The 21577-nt window shown below is 35.7% G+C and overlaps 3 protein-coding genes across 3 annotated transcripts; 1 reads left to right on the top strand and 2 right to left on the bottom strand.

Moving 5' to 3' along the window:
* The first annotated feature begins 492 nt into the window (after nt 1-492).
* LOC119987026 (E3 ubiquitin-protein ligase RHA1B-like) lies at nt 493-1432 on the top strand. Its single transcript, XM_038831731.1, has one exon. It carries the CDS (start codon nt 614-616, stop codon nt 1127-1129), a length of 516 nt encoding a protein of 171 aa, XP_038687659.1. The 5' UTR covers nt 493-613; the 3' UTR covers nt 1130-1432.
* Nucleotides 1433-14024: 12592 nt separating this feature from the next.
* Nucleotides 14025-14642, bottom strand: LOC119986880. Its single transcript, XM_038831571.1, has one exon. The coding sequence runs from the start codon at nt 14640-14642 to the stop codon at nt 14025-14027; it is 618 nt and encodes a 205-aa protein (XP_038687499.1).
* A 1858-nt stretch (nt 14643-16500) lies between these two features.
* Nucleotides 16501-21237, bottom strand: LOC119987025. The gene is made up of 8 exons (XM_038831730.1): nt 20902-21237; nt 20764-20785; nt 18490-18546; nt 18326-18407; nt 17398-17493; nt 17196-17320; nt 17080-17098; nt 16501-17007 (listed from the first exon to the last, which is right to left on the bottom strand). Exons 1-8 carry the CDS (start codon nt 20999-21001, stop codon nt 16768-16770), a joined length of 741 nt encoding a protein of 246 aa, XP_038687658.1. The 5' UTR covers nt 21002-21237; the 3' UTR covers nt 16501-16767.
* Between the last annotated feature and the right edge of the window lie 340 nt (nt 21238-21577).

The following is a 21577-nucleotide window of genomic DNA, read 5'->3' as shown; positions in this document are numbered from 1 at the left end:
TACTGCTATTTGACATCTATATAATTCTTCATGAAAATAAATAAATAAATTGTGAGATGCTAATGCGGTGAATCCAATTTAGATGGATGACAAGACTTTGGAGTTTGTTGGGTCCTGCAGACCGAGAATATGACAGATGCCAAAAGAATAACCAACATGTAAGTTTTACGGAAAAGGATTTATTGGAATCATTCCAGCAATTTCACCAGATCTACACCATTGAATGTATTGGGTGTAGTGTTGTCAAATCAATGCATTGTTGCATTGAATGGTGTAGATATGATGAAATTACTGAAATAATTCTAGCCCCCTATCCCAAGTTTTACAATCTACCACGACATTATCAATTGACTCTTTAGCCTTGTAAATAGATTTCACTTGTGACTCTCTGACCATTCCAAACCTTCCAGAACACCCTTAAATAGCAAGAAGCAGTCGGAAGGAACCCACTAAAAAAGAAAAGAAAATTTCATAAAAACCCATTTCACCCTGAAAATTTTCCTTATATCTAACACCCTCCCTCCTTTCTCGACCCCCATCTCTCTCTCTCTGTCTCTGAGGCACCACTTCTCTGCCACTTTCTCTCTCTAGACACACATCGCAAACACAGATAATGGGTTTCCCTGTTGGTTATACAGAGCTTTTACTCCCGAAAGCACTCATTCACACGCTTTCCTTGCTGGGTTTCATCAGAAAACTCATTAACACCCTTTTTCGCTATCTGGGTCTCCCCGATTTCTCGGAGCCCGATTTCGATTGGCCCGACCAGCAACCCACCCGAATCCCGGTCTCCCCGTCGATGTCCGCGCTTTTTATATGCGAGATCCTGCCTATCGTCAAGTTCTCGGACCTGGTGGATCCGCCCGACAGCTGCGCCGTCTGTTTGTACGAATTCGAAAGCGAAGATGAGATCAGACCGTTGACGAATTGCCGGCATATGTTCCATCGGAGCTGCCTGGACCGTTGGATGGGATACGATCAGAAGACTTGTCCGCTCTGCCGTACACCCTTTGTACCGGATCATCTGCAGGACGCTTTCAATGAGAGGCTCTGGGGTACTTCTGGAATTTCTGAAACTTTTGGGGACTATTCGCAAATTCCTGGTTTGTATCAGGATATTAGTTATTAGATTTAAATGATAGAAAAATAGAAACAATTTTTTTTCTCCTTTTTTTGGGGTTTGGATGGGGGGTTGTGTGTAAATATACAAGAATCATCGGTAAGGAAAAAAGAAAAGAATGAAAATTGAGTTGCTAGAATAAGACCAATTTTTTGTACAGTTTTTTTTTTTTTTTTTTTTTTTCCGCTTCTTCTCCCCATTTTTTTGGGTATAATAAATTGTCAAATTTGAGTCTCATATTCAATTGTCTCTAATTTGTGGGTTCTAATGTTTTTGGTGTAGAGTGGTTGCATGAAGCAAATTGAGTGGCCATGGATGGTGTGTGTTTTGGTTTTGGGTTCATGAATTTCATATTACCATGTAATATTTAATGGTGGGATCCATACTAGCCATTTTGGGTACGCATTGAGCATGAATTTTCACTCCTAAACTAAGCACTTGCAAATCAATGCCGTAGCCATGATTTTAGTCTAGCAGAGCCACAATTAATATAGCGGGGTTTGAGGGCAGTGCCTCTGAATTTTTTTTTGAAGTTATTTATATGATCCGAATATAATCATTAATAATAGTTTTAAGTAATAAAACAACACATCTTTAATTATCATAATTATTCTTTACGAGTTTTCATATTCACCAAACTAATACAATAAATATATTACAATCAACACACCAAATTAATACAATAATTGTGTTACAATCGATCACGACGATTTTTCATTTTTTGGAAATGTTGAATAATAGTCTCATTGCTAATATCATTAAATGCATTCCTTTCAATATGTAGACAAGTAAACAATCATTCCAAAATTGATCTCCCATGTGATTGCGCAAGCAACTTTTCACAATTTTCATAGCAGAAAAGACCCTTCCAGTGGTAGCTGTGGCAACTGGTAGAAGTAATATCAATTTCAACAAATAAACTAATATATACACACCTTCTTCCTGTCTCAACCATTTTTTCAGCTAAATCACCAAGTCTTTTTAATTCTGAAAATTGACTGCTAAAACGCATATGAAAAATATATCCATCAACTTGATCTTCAAGAACCGTGATATCTTTTTATCAAGTCGAATGAGTTTTTGCTTATCAAAAACTGAAAAAGAATCCAAGGGACTTAAACATGTTGCACACCCAATTAACTCGGTAGTTGTTGAACTAAAACAATCATTCAACTCTTGAAGTTGCATATCTAGCTTCAAGTTCATTGACATTAACTTCACTATATATTTGTTTTGTTGGTATGGTCTCCTTTTGGGGGTGATGACTCTCTTTTGTTAAAATATCTCAACATATCTGTTACAAAAATATGTAAAACTCCTGATTAACAAAGGAAAATAAGTAATCACTAATCTCAAATGAATATTCTAATATTCAACAATCAACAATTCAACACTAATCCATGAGCCTTAACTTTAGTCTTTACAAAGTTTGAATCATACCTCAAATTTGTGTAGAGTACCACAATCTGAAAAATCATAAAATCTGCAACAAAGCAATCCCTTAATGATCTCAAAGTGACCAAAGCCCCAACTCTGCAATTTTGCAAAGGGGATTGAAGATCACTAGATCAGAGGGCTTGATAAGGGCCATAGGTCTAAAAAAATTGTGGATGTAAAATACTATTACCTATGATTGTTAGGTGAGGAGATTTAGGAACGTGGGCTATAGCAGTGAGGAGGGAGAATACACGAACTAGGGAACGGCTCGTAGCTTCCGTGTTTCGGCTTTGCGTTTTGAGTCTTTTGACGATTTCGTCTCTTTGAGATTGAGATTTGAGAGGACACTTTCGTCTCTCTATGATTCTGAGGGGGCACTTTTCATTTTAATGATTTTGTCCCTATATCAATATATATATATTTAAAAAAATGAGGTGGGAAACGTGCCCACCCTGGTCCTTACCTAGCAACACCCTTGCTTGCAATGATATTTCTTGTTGGGGCTAGTAAAATGTATTGAGATATGTGTTTTGCTGATGCGTCTAAACCAACAAAATATATTGATACAATAGTATAAATTTGCTGGCTTGATTTTTATGTAGTAGAGGTGGGACCACCCAGTATTAATTTTAGTATAAAATGTGTGTCCGCGCGAGCTATGGGGCCCACATGAGAGCAAACATATGGGCATGACATTGCCATGCCCACATCCATACCACAACAAAATGAGGCCAACATATTGTCATTATTGGAGCATGTAAATTTTTTAATGGCCCATTAGAATATCACTTTTTGGAACCCATGCCTCAACAAATAGAAACCACTGTGGTTGTTGTAGATAAGTAAAATGATAAGTGAGCCCCACTATTTTAGGTCTTACATTTTTTAGGATGTGGATAAGTGAGATCCGCTGTTTTGGGTCTCACGTATTTCAAATTAATGGTAAAATTATAAATCCTTACTTTAGGTTTTTATGAGAGAATTCATAAAGCATTGGGTGCACGAATTTGATATTACTATGTACCCTTTATTTTTAAAGTGAAATATAATAATGTGATAATATTGTGGGTTTTTTAATGATGGGACCCATAGTCACTACCCATCAAACTACGCATGTAAGACAAATTCATTAAAAACCCATTTTTGAGCTTATGCTTCGAAGGAGTATTGAACTCTAGTGGGAGAGCATGACTATCATACACATTACCACCACACCAACACCATTATTAACAATGTTAGGGGATTGTGTAGTCATGGGGTACTGTGTAGTTTATTCAAGGACATTGGACGTCGTCGTTTACGATCAAATGTATGAATCTTATAATTGTCAAACGCGACAGTAAGGCATGGACTATATGGACTAACAAAATTGTTTGTCACACATGGATGTGAAGATAATCTTATTCTCATCCGGGTTTTTTGCTATCATTTTAGGTATCGAAAGCACTATATGTCCATAATTTTGGTGTCCATAATACTAAATGGTCCCCACACTTCTCCTCATGTCACCTAGATTATGGACACGTATGTGTTGGAAACATGCAACTCGCGAAAGCATATAAAGACCTCATAGACATAAACGATAGTTAGACAAGTTTCAAAAATTTCTTATCAAATACTAATCACCATAGCATAAACCATATATCAATTAATTGTAAGTAGATTATATACCTTGAGATCTCTCTGATTTGATATCTAATAATCAGGAACGAAGGATGGAGTCCGCGAGTTTGATACTAAGCTCAAACCTGCGGATCTTCCACCGTATGCACCAATTCCCAAACTTGGATTGAGAGGGTGGTCTCTTTTCTCCAAAAACTTGAAGAACACAAACCAAAACTAGTGGAAACGATTAGAGAGTAAAGAGACAAACTGGTATCTCAAAACTTTTTCTAACAAAACACACACTATGTGTGTATTTATAGGGTCGGCCACCTTTAGGATTTTCTCCCTAGGTGGGCCGGCCCCTAAGCCTCTCCCTCTCTTAATTTCGGTCCATTTTGGTTTTTTTTGTATCTTCTAGTATTGGGCTTCTGGGCTACAGTGGGGACCAACCAGGAAAAATAAAACATGGGCTTCCTACGAATTTAATTATCAGCCCAAACCCATGGACATAATTATAATTCATAAATTATAATATATTCCACTAAAATATTATAATTGCACTCCCCGTTTTATCTCAAATTAAATCTGAGCCTTTCGTTATACTGGTTCATAAAATTCCTCACGTTAAGTTACAGATACCCGTCAATTAAATATGCCACTGACATATAATATTTAACTGACATCTTTAAATATTTCCTTGAGTTTACCGCTTAACTTATTTGAATGTGTCGGATTAATTAAAATCCACCTGCAGGGTTTTTGACACAATCTCAAATCCTATAAGCATTCTCAAGAGGGTATCATTAATCCATAATTGGACGTGAATTTTATTAACATATTATTTTCCATCGTACATTTAATGTGGTGACCAACTCACTTGGTGTTTGTTGGCCTGTACAAAAAGACCTCACCCTATAGTAAATCAAAGTCTCATACGTTAAATGCACATGTACTAATAATCTTTAATAAATTAAGAATACGAACAATTCTAGAACCTCTGTGTGAGTGTACAATTTTCAATATTGTCAGACTGAGAAAATTGACTCACATGTAGTCCTGATCAATACACTCCAAGTGTACTGGTATAGTAAGTTCAAGCTTTACCGCTCTTCGTAACCAAGATAGGTATACTGAAATACTATACCACAACCAATCCGACTGTTTGTCCAATTCCGTCTTAGTTGTGATTGCTTACTTATATTCGATAAGAACTTATAAATTGATATTCTGTGTGCAAGCTTAGACTCTACACACCAATTCATATACCATATCTACACACCAATTCATATACCATATCGAATAAAAGACACTGATGCTAATATGTCTTTTCTCATTTTAAATGCTAAATATATTTTATTCAAATAAATAAATCAAGTTTGAATATTACATAAACTAATGGTATTTAGAATACTATTCCTATCATTATGGATATCAAAATTATGGACATATATCGTTTTGGTTTAGGTATTGGTTCCCCCGTAATTCTGTATTAGGACTTGAGAGTTTGTTTTTTGTGAGTACCTTCTAAAAAAAAAATACTTTGTGGGCATCTTCTTCTAATTAATTTTATCGTGGCAGCTTCTATTCCATATGAAGAAGTGTCTTTATACTTTTTATATAGGATAATGCTTGAAACCAAAAAAATTGACCTTCAATGACTATTTTATATAGGATAATGCTGTATTAGCTTCTATTTCATGTGGAGTGTTGAATGTGAAGTGGGTCATACATACGTGTTTTTAATCAATGACTATTTTAATGTCACATAGATTTTGAGGACTTTTAAGAGTTAAATTTTAGGAGTTTCTAGCATTGTCCTTTTATATATTCTTACTTGCTATGGTGGACAATTATAGAAACAAGTGCATGGACCATGTAGAGCCGGGTTTGGTTGTGCCACAAATATGCATTGTATCGTGTCCCATTCCCAAATATGGCCGGCTTTGATAGAAGTGATTAGGGCTCACCCACAGTCACGATCCTTTACGTGTGTCCTGACTAAAGTTGTAGTACACGCGTAATAAATCTACAAACCACACGTGTCAGATAAACACATGAAAAATCGACTTACGAGTTTGGTGTCAGGGATGTTCAAACTCTATTGAAAGAGCATGATTTGCATACCCTTAATCACCTGTCCAATCCAGAGGAAGGTTGAAAGTGAGGAGTACACAAGAGATTCAATATATATTCAATTAGAGACACGGTTTCTTAATCATTAGAGTGCATTTCAAATACCAAATAATCTTTTCTTTTCTTTTTTTAAATTTATTGTTTGTTTTTAAGTTCCCACCTAATTACGCATTTGGTTAGTTATCTACTTTTCTTTCTTGTATGAGACCCCATTGTTGTGCTAATTATATACATATAATTACACGCTTTCATGGTTCTTTGAGTAAATTGAGGATCGATATTACCTAAGAATTGTATATTTGCACATTGCAGGTGCATAGGAGCATATCGGACGAAAAGGAGTCAAATCGAATCAAAGATTGAAGAAAGGAGAAAATAATAGCAGAGGCAAATCCTGATCGTTCGGGCCATGTAAAGTTCAAATATTCCAGATTGTATTTCCAATCGATCAGAAATGTTTTCCGATCGATTAGAGTTACTATTTACAGCACAGTAAATTTCACGAAAAAACTCCGAATTCAAGTGGGTCCGAACCAAAACGACCCCAACTTGTATGAGAAATGACATAGGAGTTTAGGGAGGTATAAATAGGTAGTTTTTAGGGTTTTAGACTCTTTCACACATTCACACACATTCTACCACCATTGGAGAGCTTGGAGCCAAAAAACTTGATGTAGATGTAATTGCAAGCACACAAATCGAACAAGTAATAAAGAGATGAGTAAATTATCGTTTCCACTAGGGATGTGTTGGCAATAGAAATCAATGTCAAACAAGCAACAATTATGCAAATTGGGTAAAAAGGATAAATGGTTGGTTTTGATTTTAACTAAACTAATTAAAAAGAACAAAGACAAATAAAACACAAGTATGTAATCGAAGATGGAAAGCACTAGGGTACTTAACTTCACCTCACCTATCCAATTCAATTCCCTTGGTCCCTTAATCCCTAATTCATCTCTCAATAATGACAATCGATTTCCCAACCTATTCAATGTTCTATTCCTAGATACATCAAATGTATTTTCAATATAAATCCATTTTATTCCTAACAATGTGATTAAAATATCAAAAACCCATTAAGAACTATGAAAATCATTTAGCGATTGCATAAGTCACAAACCTATATTCCTATGGTGTATGCACCTATATTCCTATCTCTGTCATCTATGGCTTAAGACAAACCCTAGATATCTTCTTCCGGTCTCAATCTAGGCAACAAAGCATTTAGATGGTGATCAAACATCCAAAAGCATTAAGCACACCCATAGACAATCAATAAGAGAGAGAAATCAAGAAATAAGGAAACCAAGTTTTCAAGATTTGATTACATTAAGACCCTAGAAAAGAAATCTAGCCACTCATGGGAACAAAATACATCATTAAACAAAGGAAATCAACCATAGAAACTAGGATAGAAAAGGAGAGAGAAAACCCCCTTGTAGACCCTCTTCTTCTCCAAGCTTCAATGGTGGCTCCAAGCTCTCCAATGGTGGTAGAATGTGTGTGAATGTGTGAGAAAGTCTAAAACCCTAAAAACTACCTGTTTATACCTCCCTAAACTCCTATGTTGTTTCTTATACAAGTTGGGGTCGTTTTGGTTCGAACCCACTTGAATTCGGAGTTTTTTCGCAAAATTTACTGTGTTGTGAATAATAACTCCGATCGATCGAAAATACAATCTGGAATATTTGAACTTTACATGGCCCGATCGATCGGATCCAATTCCGATCGATCGGGATTTGCCTCTGCTATTATTTTCTCCTTTCTTCAATCTTTGATCCGATTTGACTCCTTTTCGTCCGATATGCTCCTATGCACCTACAACGTGCAAATATACAATTCTTAGGTAATATCGATCCTCAATTTACTCAAAGAACCATGAAATACAATGTAAAGGGTGTGTAATTATATGTATATAATTAGCACAACACCCACCACCTAGAATTTATAGTGCTTAAAGCTTGTTCCACCTTTGACTACAGTCCTTTGTGCCTTTACTTTGTGAGGAATTTGTTGAAAAATCCTAGCGTTACTCACATAAGAGATATTGTCCACTTTGAATTTATTGATTCCCGTGGATATATTGGATCGTCTCACTTAATGATACTTAAGCCTAAAAAATACCTTTTAATGTGATAGGGACATGGTCATGCATATATACCACACGATTTTGGTATTCTCTTATCGAAAATGTTAAACTTCCATACAACTATTTATCGATAAGTATCCATAATCCTGCAAACTAGATATATATGAAAATAATATGAGTCTGCAACAGTGTAATAAAAACTGAAACAACGTAATAAGATGTTGAAATAATGTAATAAAGGTCTGTGCAGAACTGTTGAATCCGCCAAAAAATTCCCGACTTGGACTTTGTTGAATTTTTGTTTTCCAGCGATACTGAGAGCATATTTCGACTTGTCTCACTACCCTGAGCTCGATTCCGACGAGTTTAGCTTGCCACAGACAATTTGGACGCTCCTATAAAATATTGCGAAAGTAGTCTGGTTCATTGAGAAAATAATGTAATAAGAGTGTGAAATAATGTAATAAGAGGCCGAATAATGTAATAAATGCTCGTGTTTTTATTATTTCAGATAGTGTAATAAAATACAATCAGGCAAAAAATATCGACAATGAGTTTTGTTGGAAATTGTTTAATATGTTGATTCCAAATATGTAAATTTTTTGCGAAATTTAACATATATTTTGAGAGATAAAATGTTTTGAAGTTTCGGTTAAGAAAAGAAAAAGTAATTATGGATACTTAGGGATGTTTGATTATTTACAATAAATACCACCGTTCTCTTGTACTTAAATTATGAGTCGTTCACTTTTAGTACCCAAAGATTTTTTATTACAAAGTCATCACCCACTGATTCAAAATGAGACTTTTCAGGGACTCGGTCAGATTAGCTACAATAACGGGTAGGAATCTTGCTGACGTGGCATTAAGCCATTAAATTTTAGTGAATAAAGCTTATGTGACGAAAATAATAATAATAAATACTTATATATATTGCCATGTAAGTCTCCAAAATCCCCAATGTACCCCTTTTCTCTTTGTCATGAAATACTACATACTGATACAGATACACAACTTGTGAAGAAATTGAATAAAAGGAAAAATGAATCGAAATTGAAATTCAAGAGCATAAATGATGGAACACCCTATACAATCCCAAAAATCTTTAACTAAATGTTGCAAGATCTAAAAAGAAACAAAAAGGTGATGATGAAGATGAGAATCACCTGAGATTGGATTTCGCAAGAGAGGTCTTCGACTCTTCGTACTGACAGTGACGAAGTAGTCGACGGAGGCGTGGAAGGAAGGCTTCGGCGTGCTGGAGGTCGAGCATCTCTTGTAGTCGATGTCGGAAGCTGAAGATCAGCGTCATTTTGTCTCGTGATCAACTCTGGGAGGTCGAAATGTGCTGGCATCCAGAGCTTTGGTCGCCAAATGAAGGAAGCAATGGTTGCCACGACACTCGCACATCAACAACTTGGAGAAAGAGCTCGGTCACCAGAGCTTGGACTCGTGACGAAGCTGCGCATCCAAATCTTCGAGGTACTGTTGGTTAGGGCTTTGGCACTTTGACTATTAATTCTCTCTTTCTTTTTAATTTCAGAGTCCAGCTTAGATGGCTTTCAGTTTTATTTTAATTTTATTTTGATTTGCATATGTGGCAGGCACTTAAGCATTTTTGACTAAAAGTGAACAACCCCTATATTTCGGTGCTAAAAGTGAATGACCCCTATATTTCGGTGATGAAAAGTATAATTAATCCAAATAAATACAAGCAGGAAGATAATCGTTGGTCATCTGAATTTGAAAGAAGAAAAAGAAAGTGTCTTGTCAACCAATAATAGTTGAAGTACAAAGGAGTAGAACGACATCGTATATGAGAGGTAACACAATGTCGTGCTGAAGCATGTAAAGAAACAATTAAAAAATGGCTAAAATTCTAACACCACCTCTCAAACTCTGCATGGGTTTCAACCAGGTTGAGCTTAGACAGAATGATAAATTTATGCAACTGTTAAAGGCTTGGTGAAGATGTCAGCAGGTTGGTTATTGGTTTGAATGTGCATGAGTTCAATTAATTTCTTCTCCACCTTTTCTCTGATGAAATGTCAGTTGATTTCAATATGCTTTGTACGCTCTTGGAAGACTGAATTATTTGCAATGTGAATGGCAACTCTACTGTTACAAAACAATGCAATTGATTTCTTCAGAGGAATTTGTAATTCATTCATGAGAGCATTGATTTGGAGACTGTTTGTTGCTTCTTTGATTTTCAAGATATCAAAGCCTTGCCTAGCATGACATTGAGGCCTATAATTGATCGTCTTGTGTCAGGACATGATGCCCAATTTGCATCACAAAATGCTTGGATTTCATGAATTTGTTCTCTGGGAAATATAAGATCCTTGTCTGCAGTTCCGTTCAAGTATCTCAACACTCTATGAGCATCTTTAAAGTGAAGATCAGTGGGAGATTTTATGAACATCAAGGTGTTGAATGGTCCATTTATTTGCAGCTGCTAAGGCAAAGAAGATTCTAACTGTTGTCATTTTAACAATAGAGGCAAATGTTTCTTGGTAGTCAAAACCAAGAACCTGGCTTTAGCCTTAAGCCACAAGCCTTGCCTTGTACCTTTCAATGGTACCATCAGGATTGTACTTAATCTTGTATACCCATTTCAATCCAATAGGTTTTCTTCCTTTAGGAAGAGTTAATATGGACCAAGTATTATTTACATTTAAAGCTGAAATTTCATTGTTCATAGCATCACACCAATGAGTTGATTTAGATGTTCCATATAGTTCTTAGGCTCATGATGAGACATAATAGTAGCCAGAAAATGTTTATGATCATGTGAATAAAGAATTGAGATTTTAGCCATGTTACAGTCATAATCCTGTAAATAATTTACAGTTCTTGTGTTTCTCTTAGAAGAGATGATAGGTTTGCTAGGCTGAGGTTGTTCCATAACTTCAGTCATTGAGGAAGATTTTATGTTTTGGTTCTTAAAAGGATATTGATCTTCCAAAAATTCTACATCCGTTGATATCCATATTTCTTCTGAATCCAAATCCAATAACCTGTACCCTTTAACATTGTTTGGATATCCTAGAAAAACATAAGCCTTAGCTTTGGGATCAAACTTTGATCCTTGATTCCTAAGAATTTTAGCATAAAATAAACATCCAAAAACTCTCAAAGATTCATAATCTGGTTCTTTCTTGTACAATATGCAATAGGGGCTTTTCTTATCTAGTGTCCTTGATGGCAATATGTTAATCAAGAATGTGGCAATTAAAATGTAGTAACTCCAATATTTTTTTGGTAGGTTTGCTTGTAATCTAATAGCTCTTCCCACATTTAAAATGTGTTGGTGCTTTCTTTCAACTACACCATTTTGTTGAGGTGTATATGGACAAGTCCTTTGATGTGTACAATACATTCCTAGCTATAATATTTAGGCATATTGAATTCCAACCCATTATCAGATCTTATTACCTTAATTTTCTTCTGAAAGTGATTCTTAATGTAATTATTAAAAGTCATAAATTGTCTCTGTTTTTTGACTTAGCTTTCATTAGAAAAATCCAAACAGCTCTTGAAAAATCGTCAACCAAAGTCGAGAAATATTTATATCCATCAATAGAGATTGCATCATTTGGCCCCCATATGTATACATGAACAATATCAAAAATGTCTACACTTTTTGTTTCACTAAGGGGGAAAGAGTTTCTCTTCATCTTGTAAAGTATACGAACATCACACTCACAAATTTGAACAAAATTACTTCCTAGCATCTCTGTGACTCTTGTTGATGGGTGTCCTAGTCTTCTATGCCATAGATCATTCTTCAAAATAGAGTTTATCCTCCCAAAAATCTCTCTTCCTAGTTTCAAGTCATCAAGCAGGAAGTATAGACCATTAGACATTATTCCCATCCCACTCTTCCTCAAGGTGGTTAAATCCTGCATTTCACAATAATTCTCGGTAAATACTAATGCACACTTCTTATCTCTAGCTATCTTATTTGCAGAAATCAGATGAAAATTGAACTCTAGAACACATAGTACTCCTTTCAAGAGTAATCCATCCCTTAATCTAACATTTCCTACATGACTAATTTGGATTAATTATACTTTTCGTCACCAAAAGATAGGGGTCATTCACTTTTAACACCCAAAGATTTTTTGTTACAAAGTCATCACCCATTTATTCAACATGAGACAAAACACTCACCTGGGTAGATTTTGAACAGTGTCGGCAAGAATGCAGTTGATGTGGCATTTAGTCAACAAATTTGATCAGCATATTCTTATGTGGCAACAAACATATGTGACTTGAAATTTCCAAGTAGATTTTCTAGAAAAAAAATTGATCTGCCATAAAAAAATAAAAAACCTTCTCTACTACCTTTCTTCTCTCTAAACCCTAATCTTCTTTCCAACAACGGAGGCCTCTCGTCGTTGTCAATCAATTTGTGGCTACAACTATTCCTGAATTCCAGTGTGAGTTTCGAATGAACAATTTAGGTCTACAATCATGGTCAAGGAAGAAAGCCAAGCAAAAAGGGAGGGGTATTACCACTGGGCAAGGCAATAACTACGAGTTTGGTATGAGGGGCACAAGTTTCTCCGATATGATACATAGAGTGGTAGCTTCATGCTTGTTGTACCCATTTGTAGTCGAGAGGCACGATTCCGGTGAAATCATTGGGAATTGATCTAAGAACTAAGAAGAAGAGGGAGTGTACGAGTCCGAGTCTAAGTCCGTCCAGTTTGAAAAAGATGGCAAAGAAGAATGACAATAGGAGAATCGCAAGGGAAGGATTAGGGGTTGGGAGCGACAGAGAACATGATTTCTCGATTGCAATCTTGTATATGTCAAAGAGAAAGGTGGTTCCTTGGGATTACAATGATTGGCTGGTATGCACTAAGAGAACTATAATGGTTGATTGGTATGCACTATGAAGGTCTCTAGGTCTTTCTTTCTCATTGTTACAGCAGATGGTGTTGTCATCTTCACCGACTTCTCTTGTAGAGAAATTTTTTTTAATGTTAGGTTTTTTATTTTCTTTTTCAAAATTTAGCTGAAATTTCATATTTGTTGCCACATAAGCATTTATTAACCAAATGTGTTGATTTAATGTCACATCAGCGTTGACCTTGCCTGTTACTGTAGCAATTTTGATCGAATCCCTTAAATGTCTCATTTTGAATCAATGAGCGACGACTTTGTAACAAAAAATCTTTCGATGCTAAAAGTGAACAACGCCTATCTTTCGGTGACGAAAAATATAATTAACCCTGACTAATTTCATGATTTCTTCCCTCAGGTAAGGTTACACAACATTCATGCATTTTATGACATGTATGAAGGAAATCATATCTGCAAACTATGTGATCAGAAGCACCATAATCAATCAACCAGTGAAAATTTAAATAAGCATTACCTCCCACTGTATCGACTGATGCAGTGTGATTGCCATTGATTGATGCAGTGGTGTTTCCTATGTTTGCCTTATGAAAGCTAATAGGTGTTGGCATTGGTCTCCTGATAGTCATGGAGTTTTGTGAATTCTGAGTGCCAGATTTCACTTGATTTGCACTCCTTTTATCATGAAAGTTGCTTGGACCTTGCCTTGGTTTCTTTGATTGTGTATCATGATCTGTGAGGTAACCAACCAACTTAAAACACTTATCAATGGCTTGCATTTTTGTTATTCATTGGCTTGTCAATGGCTTGCATTGCAATTGTCATAGGCTTTTGAATTTCCTCCTGTTTGCCAGTTTGATAGACTAAAGATTTCCTTTCCACTTGACCAACTTGAGCACGAACCTTGTTGACATCAGGTAGAGGGTCCATGAGCAAAATTTGGTTTATGACATGCTCATAACATTCATCCAAACCCATTAGAAATTGTAGGACCTTTGCTTTGTTTTGCTGGACAAGAGCTTTCTTTGAGATTTCACAAGTGCATTTGCCACAATCATAGTTAAAAGTCTCCTTATACTGATAGAGCTCATCCCATAAGGTTTTGATTTTGGAATAATACTCACTAATAGGCTTCCCTTCCTGTTTAATAGTTGAAATAGATCGAGTTATTTCAAAATCGCTAGTAGCATTTTCAGTAGAATACCTGTTCCTCAGCTCAACCCATAGATCCCTTGCTGTCTTTACAGAATATACACTGATAAGGATAGCCTGCAACAAACAATTCAAGATCCATGTCTTTATCAAACTATCACACTGAACCCAGTCTTGAAAATTGGGATGATCCTCGACTGGCACCATCAAGGAACCATCAACAAACACCATTTTGTTCCTGACTTTAAGCGTGGTTTCGATCTGACTATTCCATAGATTGAAATTGTTCCCTGTGAAGGTCAGAGAAATCAAGTCTAAGCTGAAGTCCGTATGAGTGAGCTAGTAAGGATTTCTGAAGGGATTTTGCGCTATTGGGTTTGAACCCAAGAATGGATTCGAACCAAAAGCTTGAAGGAAGTTAAGGCCTTCAAGAACATATTGTGTGAAAGGGTTTTGAAGGATTTTATGGTGCACTTGAACCACTTGGAGGAAGATTTCGCATGTAATTGGTTGCCTCTGTTCGAACTCTTTCAACATTAGAGGGATAAGGGTTTTCAGAAGGATTTTGATTTTCTGGATCCATGATAGGCTCCGATACCATGAAGTAATCTATGGAAGCAAATATGTAAGCTTTAGAAAGAAAAGGTTTTCATTGATTGTAAAAACTTGTATATAACTTGCTTAAAGAACAAACAGAGGAAGAAAGGAAACAAATAAAAGCACGAAGATGCCCATTGGTCATCTGAATTTGAAAGACGAAAAAGAAAGTGTATTTTCAACCAACAACAATTGAAGTACAAAGAAGCATAACGACATCGTATATGAGAGGTAATACGATGTCGTATTAAAGCATGTAAAGAAATAATTAAAATAAGGGCTAATATTCTAACAACCTTAGCCGAGGATGATCGATACAAATTGGACACATTTAAGAATAGGTGATGGAGGCGAGCGAGAATAGTTGTGACTTATCTCGCAAATATCAATAAGGTCATATGCATGAAATGTATACCAACATTGATTGAAGTAGAAATTTCAAATAAATAAAAGTTCGACAAGTATGAAGAGTGATTAGTGCTTTATGTTGGACTTGTTGAATTGGAGAGTTTTGACCAGGGAGTATACATGTGCAGCAAGAGTTGATAATGATTTTCACATCCATCCCAACCTAAAACATTAAGCTTCTTTTGAAGCAAATGATAAGACTTTGTATAGTATAAAATTATCTTTTAATGAAATTATCAAATTTTTGGTGGTTTTTAAAAAACCCGAGATATTATAACTTTATTCAAAATGAGAATTTCATACGGTGCAAGTCGTATAATATTAAAATACCTCCAACACGTAACACATTAGATGACAAAAACACCCTCTTTAACTAATCTAATTAACATGTCAATAAAAATCCTAATTAAGAATTCAAAAGTTTTCAGGTAAAGTCATAGACAATGATATTACTAGCTAGGGCTGGGATTGGGTCGGGTCGGTTGATTATCGACCGATAATGCAATCGACCCGACCAACCAATTTTGACCAAATGGAAAAACCATTATCGGCCTGATTTTTATGGGTTAAATGTCGATTGGCAACCAACATTTTTGAGTCGATTGATGATTGATTATCGACTGGTCGATAATGGGTCAATTGGCCGGTAATGGTCGATAACAATAATAAAATTAACAATTTTATTTCAATAATAATAATTAAATACTAATATTTATAATTTTTTTATTTTCTTTAAAATAGTCAGTTATCGGCCAACCGACGATACAGTATTTTCAAAACCATCAACCAACCTTTCTATACATGGGTCAAATGATATTATCAACTTGATTATGTGAGTCAATTGATAGTTAATTATCGACCGACTGATAATGGGTCGATTGACTGGTAATGGCCAATAAAATCATAAAACCGACCCAATCCCAACCCTAACTAGCAACTTCACTCCCGTAGATCTAGACATATTGTCAAACCATGTAAAGCATGTGTTATTCCTCTCTTGTTTTCTCTATGCTTTGTTTTTGTTACTTTCTTTGCTTTCTTTTTGTATCACTACTCATAAGCACAAGTTTGTCTCAAACTCAAGTTTCTAACAGAACATAGGTGACCCTTATTTCAAGATAATTCAACAAAACGATTCAGAAGTTACACAAGCTTCTTTGATTTGCACAATAGAACTACTTTAGTTTCTGAACTCTCCAACAGATATTAATGGAATACAAGTCACCGGTTCTTTTACTGTATAACACAGCAAATATAGCAATTAACGCGAATTGCCCATCTCGCAAATCACTTGAAACTCAGCTAAAAAATCATATGGGCTAGCAATCCAATTTCCAGAGAATGCTATAAATCACCTAGAATAACCAGGTGGTGGATAGTTTGGTGGAGGATAACCTGCAGGTGGGTAGCCTTGAGCCTGAGGAGGAGGAGGATAAGGGTAGGGCTGGCCATAAGCTGGCTGCTGTGGATATCCAACCGAAGGAGGAAATGGCTGATCAATTCGTGACATCTGTTGAGGAGGGGGCACTGCCATCACTGGTTGCGGGCCAAACTTGCCATCTCTTTTGTCCATTTCGATTTTGTGTTGTGTCTGAAAATAACCAAGTTGGGTCAATATGACAAATTCCATTATCTATATATTTTTGTGGAATCAAGTGCATACCTGCAAACATGCACAAACCCTGCAAAAAGAAATAAATATATGAAAAAAAAATCAAACTGAAATTTTAAGCCACTTTTGAAGGATATTAAATGATAAAGTCGAAAGGAAATGCTTACGTGCAATACACCATCTCTGCCAAACAAGACAGTAACTGAGAAGCCTCTGAAATTTCCTCACTTCCAACAATCATCGCAACAATGGAGAAAATGCAAGCAATTTGTTGAAGGCAGAACATGAAACCCTGAATATGGCAAGGCAAACGAGTGAAAAGAAAGTACACGTAACTAACACGGGAAAGGGACAGTTGTGAGAGATTACAATAATGCAATTGTCACACTTTGTTGTCTGAATGTTAAATTCATCTTGCAACAGGAAGCGGGTAGAGGCCACTGAGTTTCCAAAGCAGCAGAAAACCTGGAAGTTAAATCACATCACAATGGAAGTATTATGACAAGAACAGAAGTTCTCCACGACCAGCAAATCAAGCTATAGAAACTATTTAGTGCAACAAAACAACATAAACAAATCATCCATACAGTTTTCATCCGGACAATGGATATCTACCCTGGATGAGGAATTGAAAATAGATTTCATTACTGAAAGGTACTACATCATTCAGGAGTCTTACAAACAAACAAGCAGAGTTTAATGACGTTAAGCCAGTAACAAGCAGAGCATTTCAAATATGTTGTGTGAAGGAGTTCATTGATGCAACACAACATCAAATTTCGATACTCATCCTTCCCAGTGGAGAGAATCATGTACAAAAGTACAAACAAGCTTTCAACTTTCAAAAACCAGCAAGTAGTTTTTCATCATTTTGTACTCCGCAGAAAATCTGTCTATACCAAAAGTATGATAAAGAAGTACTAACATCTCTGTTTGTTTGTTTCCATATTCAAACTCATTATCTGACGAGGACATTATCCAAGCACACAGATACCATATAAGAGAAAATCCTATCAACTTAAATCCTTTCATTTCAAAGAAATTGGCCAAAGGGCCTAAAAAAACATTTTCAATATCTTTCAGCAAACTATGACAAATGTTTCTGGTTCAAATATGCAGTCAATATTGAAATAAATATAATAAAGGATTCCAGCAAAAAAAGGGACTATGCTTGTTCATCTAATACCCAACTCCATTTCAAGCTTATAAATACTCAGTAGTTTGGCATAAAAGCCTTGTGAATGAAGAACAACTCAAACACGAAGAAATCAGGACAAAAGATCATTAAATTCTATACCTCAGTGGCGAGGCAAAATTCAGGGCACCGACTTTCACCACACCTGCCGCTACATGGCAAATAACCAGCACAGCATACATACCTATGGGAGAAAAAAAAAAAGATGTTTACAATCAATATCTGGTAATTTAGATTGAAAGTTAATGGCAAATAAGTTTAATCACCTTGACATGTCATTGTAAAGAGCTCGTTTGCGAAGCAAGTAGGATACACATGGCCCGCTGCAATGGTTGGAAGACACAGTAGATGCAATGCACAGAGTAGATAATGTAAACGGTAAACCATGATTAGAAAGCTTTCGAGCACATGTTAAATAAATTTCGAGATAGCCAAAAAGTCATGATTTAACAATTGAATGAGAACTAAGTGAAAAAAGTTTCCGAGTACTTAAAAAGAACAATATGGAGAAATAGAAACGCAAGACAGATGTAAAATTTTAAATTTATCCACAAAGTATGGTATGTTCCAAGAACACAACATTCAAGAAGGCCATAAATTGTTCAACTCTCCCCATGTACGAACTTTTCATATTTTTTTAAAATTTGTAACAAAACTCTTTCATATATAGCACTTAGCAGTTAGTATATATCCATTAATTGTATAAGAAAACTATTTAAGTTAGATTACTAAACTTCATTTGATAAAAAATATATATCAAAAATAAGAAAATCATTACAAAATTACATTGAACGAAACATAACAATAATATTTATATAATAATCCTAATCCTAATCCTAACACATAATTAAGATGATGTACACACGTACCCATATCCTAGTTTTTAGAAGGTGTCCACGTACCCATCAATTTTCAAATTGAAGAGTCTGACACTCATATATGTACCCATACCCAACACCCATACCCGAGTCTAGGTATCATAGCAAAGCACTACACATAGAATCCGCTAGGTACACTTTGAAAGTAGCTTCAACCTAATGCGTAGAGGGTTTTGACTTTTGACCCCTTGGTCCTCTTTTAATAAATTTCTTTTACAATAAAAGAAAATTAAACAATGTTTCCCTCATGCAGGGAGTGTACATAATTGAAGCATGTTTCAGAGCTCTCAAGGCACGTTTAAGACATGCATATGAACAAATAAATTCTCATAAATAAAGTATAAACCTTATCCCACACCTAAACTGTAGCATGCTTTCATATCATTGTAGTGCACATTAAAATTAGAAAACAGACTAGGAAACACTGGTCATAGGACTAAATGTCCAGAAGGAAGGATAACATATAAACAGCAATCCTTCATGCACACAGTGGGGTCTGACATAGAGATGGGTCGTAGAAAATCTCAATTACATCTTCTAGAGTTGGATAACTTAATGTTGCAACCGTCAGCGCCGAGACATGTCTACTCTGCAGTAACTTCAGTATTATCTTTTACAGAAAATTTAGAAATCAAAAAAATAAAAGGCTTAATCATTAGGTACTAGATGACTCATGACTGATGTGTGATTATGTTCACAAGGACCACTATCTAAAATTTTACAGACCATGAGAGCCTCTACAACAGGCATGTGCACACAAAAAATATTGAGTGTACACAGATGTAAATCCAGCACAGGTTGTATTATTTTATTTTCATATAATTCTCTATTACACGCATGGGTCAAGCAGACAAAGAAAAAAGACTACTAACAACCTCATGGATGATGCATTTCAATTGTTCCACCGGAGAAAAGGTTTAAATCTTAATTTAAATGATTATCAATACACATAACTTGGGCAGTGACATCATGATTTTAAAATTTTATATTTTAGACAACAAAATAAGCACACCTAATAAATTTGCAGAAAATAGAATTTAAAGTGAAAAGAAAAACAAATAACTATCTAATCTCGTGGCCTCCATGTAAAAAAAGGGGGTTGAGCATATTCACTCTTTTGCACCAGTCAAACTAAAAGAAAGAGGCATTTATCATAGAGCTTATCATAACCAAACAGACCTTCCTATCAGCCTAATACATTATATAGAATCAATGAAAGAAATCTGTCCTCTTCAAATTTCAATCATGAACTAGTTTCAAATTAATCAAGTATTAGTTAAAACTTCATACCAAACTCACTCATCCGTGAATCTAGAATGCAACAATCCCCACCATAATGTTAGTACAAATAAAGGAGGACAATTTGAACCAAGAGTAGAAAAACAATTGGGAAAAAATCATAAATATATAGGGTTTTTAGTTTCATTAAAACATTTCTCACTAGTTTTCAGGTACCACATCAGTTCAATACAATTTCCTAAAAGTCAAATCTATGGCAGAAGCAAGTCAACCAAAGAGACCTTAATCCTCCCAACAAAAACACAGTTACTCAAAAACCTCATGAGAACAATCATAACAGCAACAATTCAGGTAATAATAATCGATAACATAACCAGATCTACAATCAAATGACATTAAACAAGCAGATCCGATAGTACTCACCACCAGAAGGCAAGGCAGCAATCTGCAACAACAACGAAACGAGAAACACTCAATCAGGGCCAAAAACAGATAAACAAACAAACACTTCTGGCGAAAGAGAGTCGGAGAATGTGACAGAATCAGAAAGCAGTGCATTACACGGGGTGTCAGCCTGAATGGTGCCCATCAGATCAGTATGCCAGAGATTGCGGAAATTCTGGCGAAGCTGCATCTTCTCCAAATGCTGCTGCGACGCCATGATCGGACGATTCAATGAACTCACAACACTGTCAGAATCTCCGATTGGCGAACAGTGATCCAAAGAACGATAGAAACCTTCTGATTTTCCACGGAAATCTCAGTCAATATACAAATACAAAGCTAAAAGTCGTTTTGCTTCTTCGTGGAATACGCTCTTCGTCAACCCCGAGATCGTACGGGGGTTTCCGAGAACGTGAGAATGCGTTAGGGAACAAAGTAACAAACAGACACGGAAATATTGATAAAAAAAGGGTTTTATTGAAAAATGACCCCTGCTAATAAACATTTTTCAAATATAACCTTTCTTTTTAAAACACTTAAATTGGACCCTTTCAGTCAAGGAAAAGACAGAGATACCCTTTCACGTCTTTTTATGCATTTCCCTCTCACTTGCGACCCTAAAAATGTTTTCCCTCATAAAACTACTTCCCTCTCTCTGTGAAACCTCTCTCTCCTCTTCAAACCCAGTAAAATCACCCCATCTATACCTCTTTCCTTCAAACTTTGTCACAGATCTAGTGAAATCCATATGCCCAAACTCAAATCTTCAAGGTTGAAGTGTCGCGACGTCAAA

This window comes from Tripterygium wilfordii, chromosome 20, assembly GCF_013401445.1.
Source record: "Tripterygium wilfordii isolate XIE 37 chromosome 20, ASM1340144v1, whole genome shotgun sequence".
Taxonomy (NCBI): domain Eukaryota; kingdom Viridiplantae; phylum Streptophyta; class Magnoliopsida; order Celastrales; family Celastraceae; genus Tripterygium; species Tripterygium wilfordii.
Note: the sequence above shows the minus strand (reverse complement) of the source record. Positions and strands in the feature narration are given on the sequence as shown.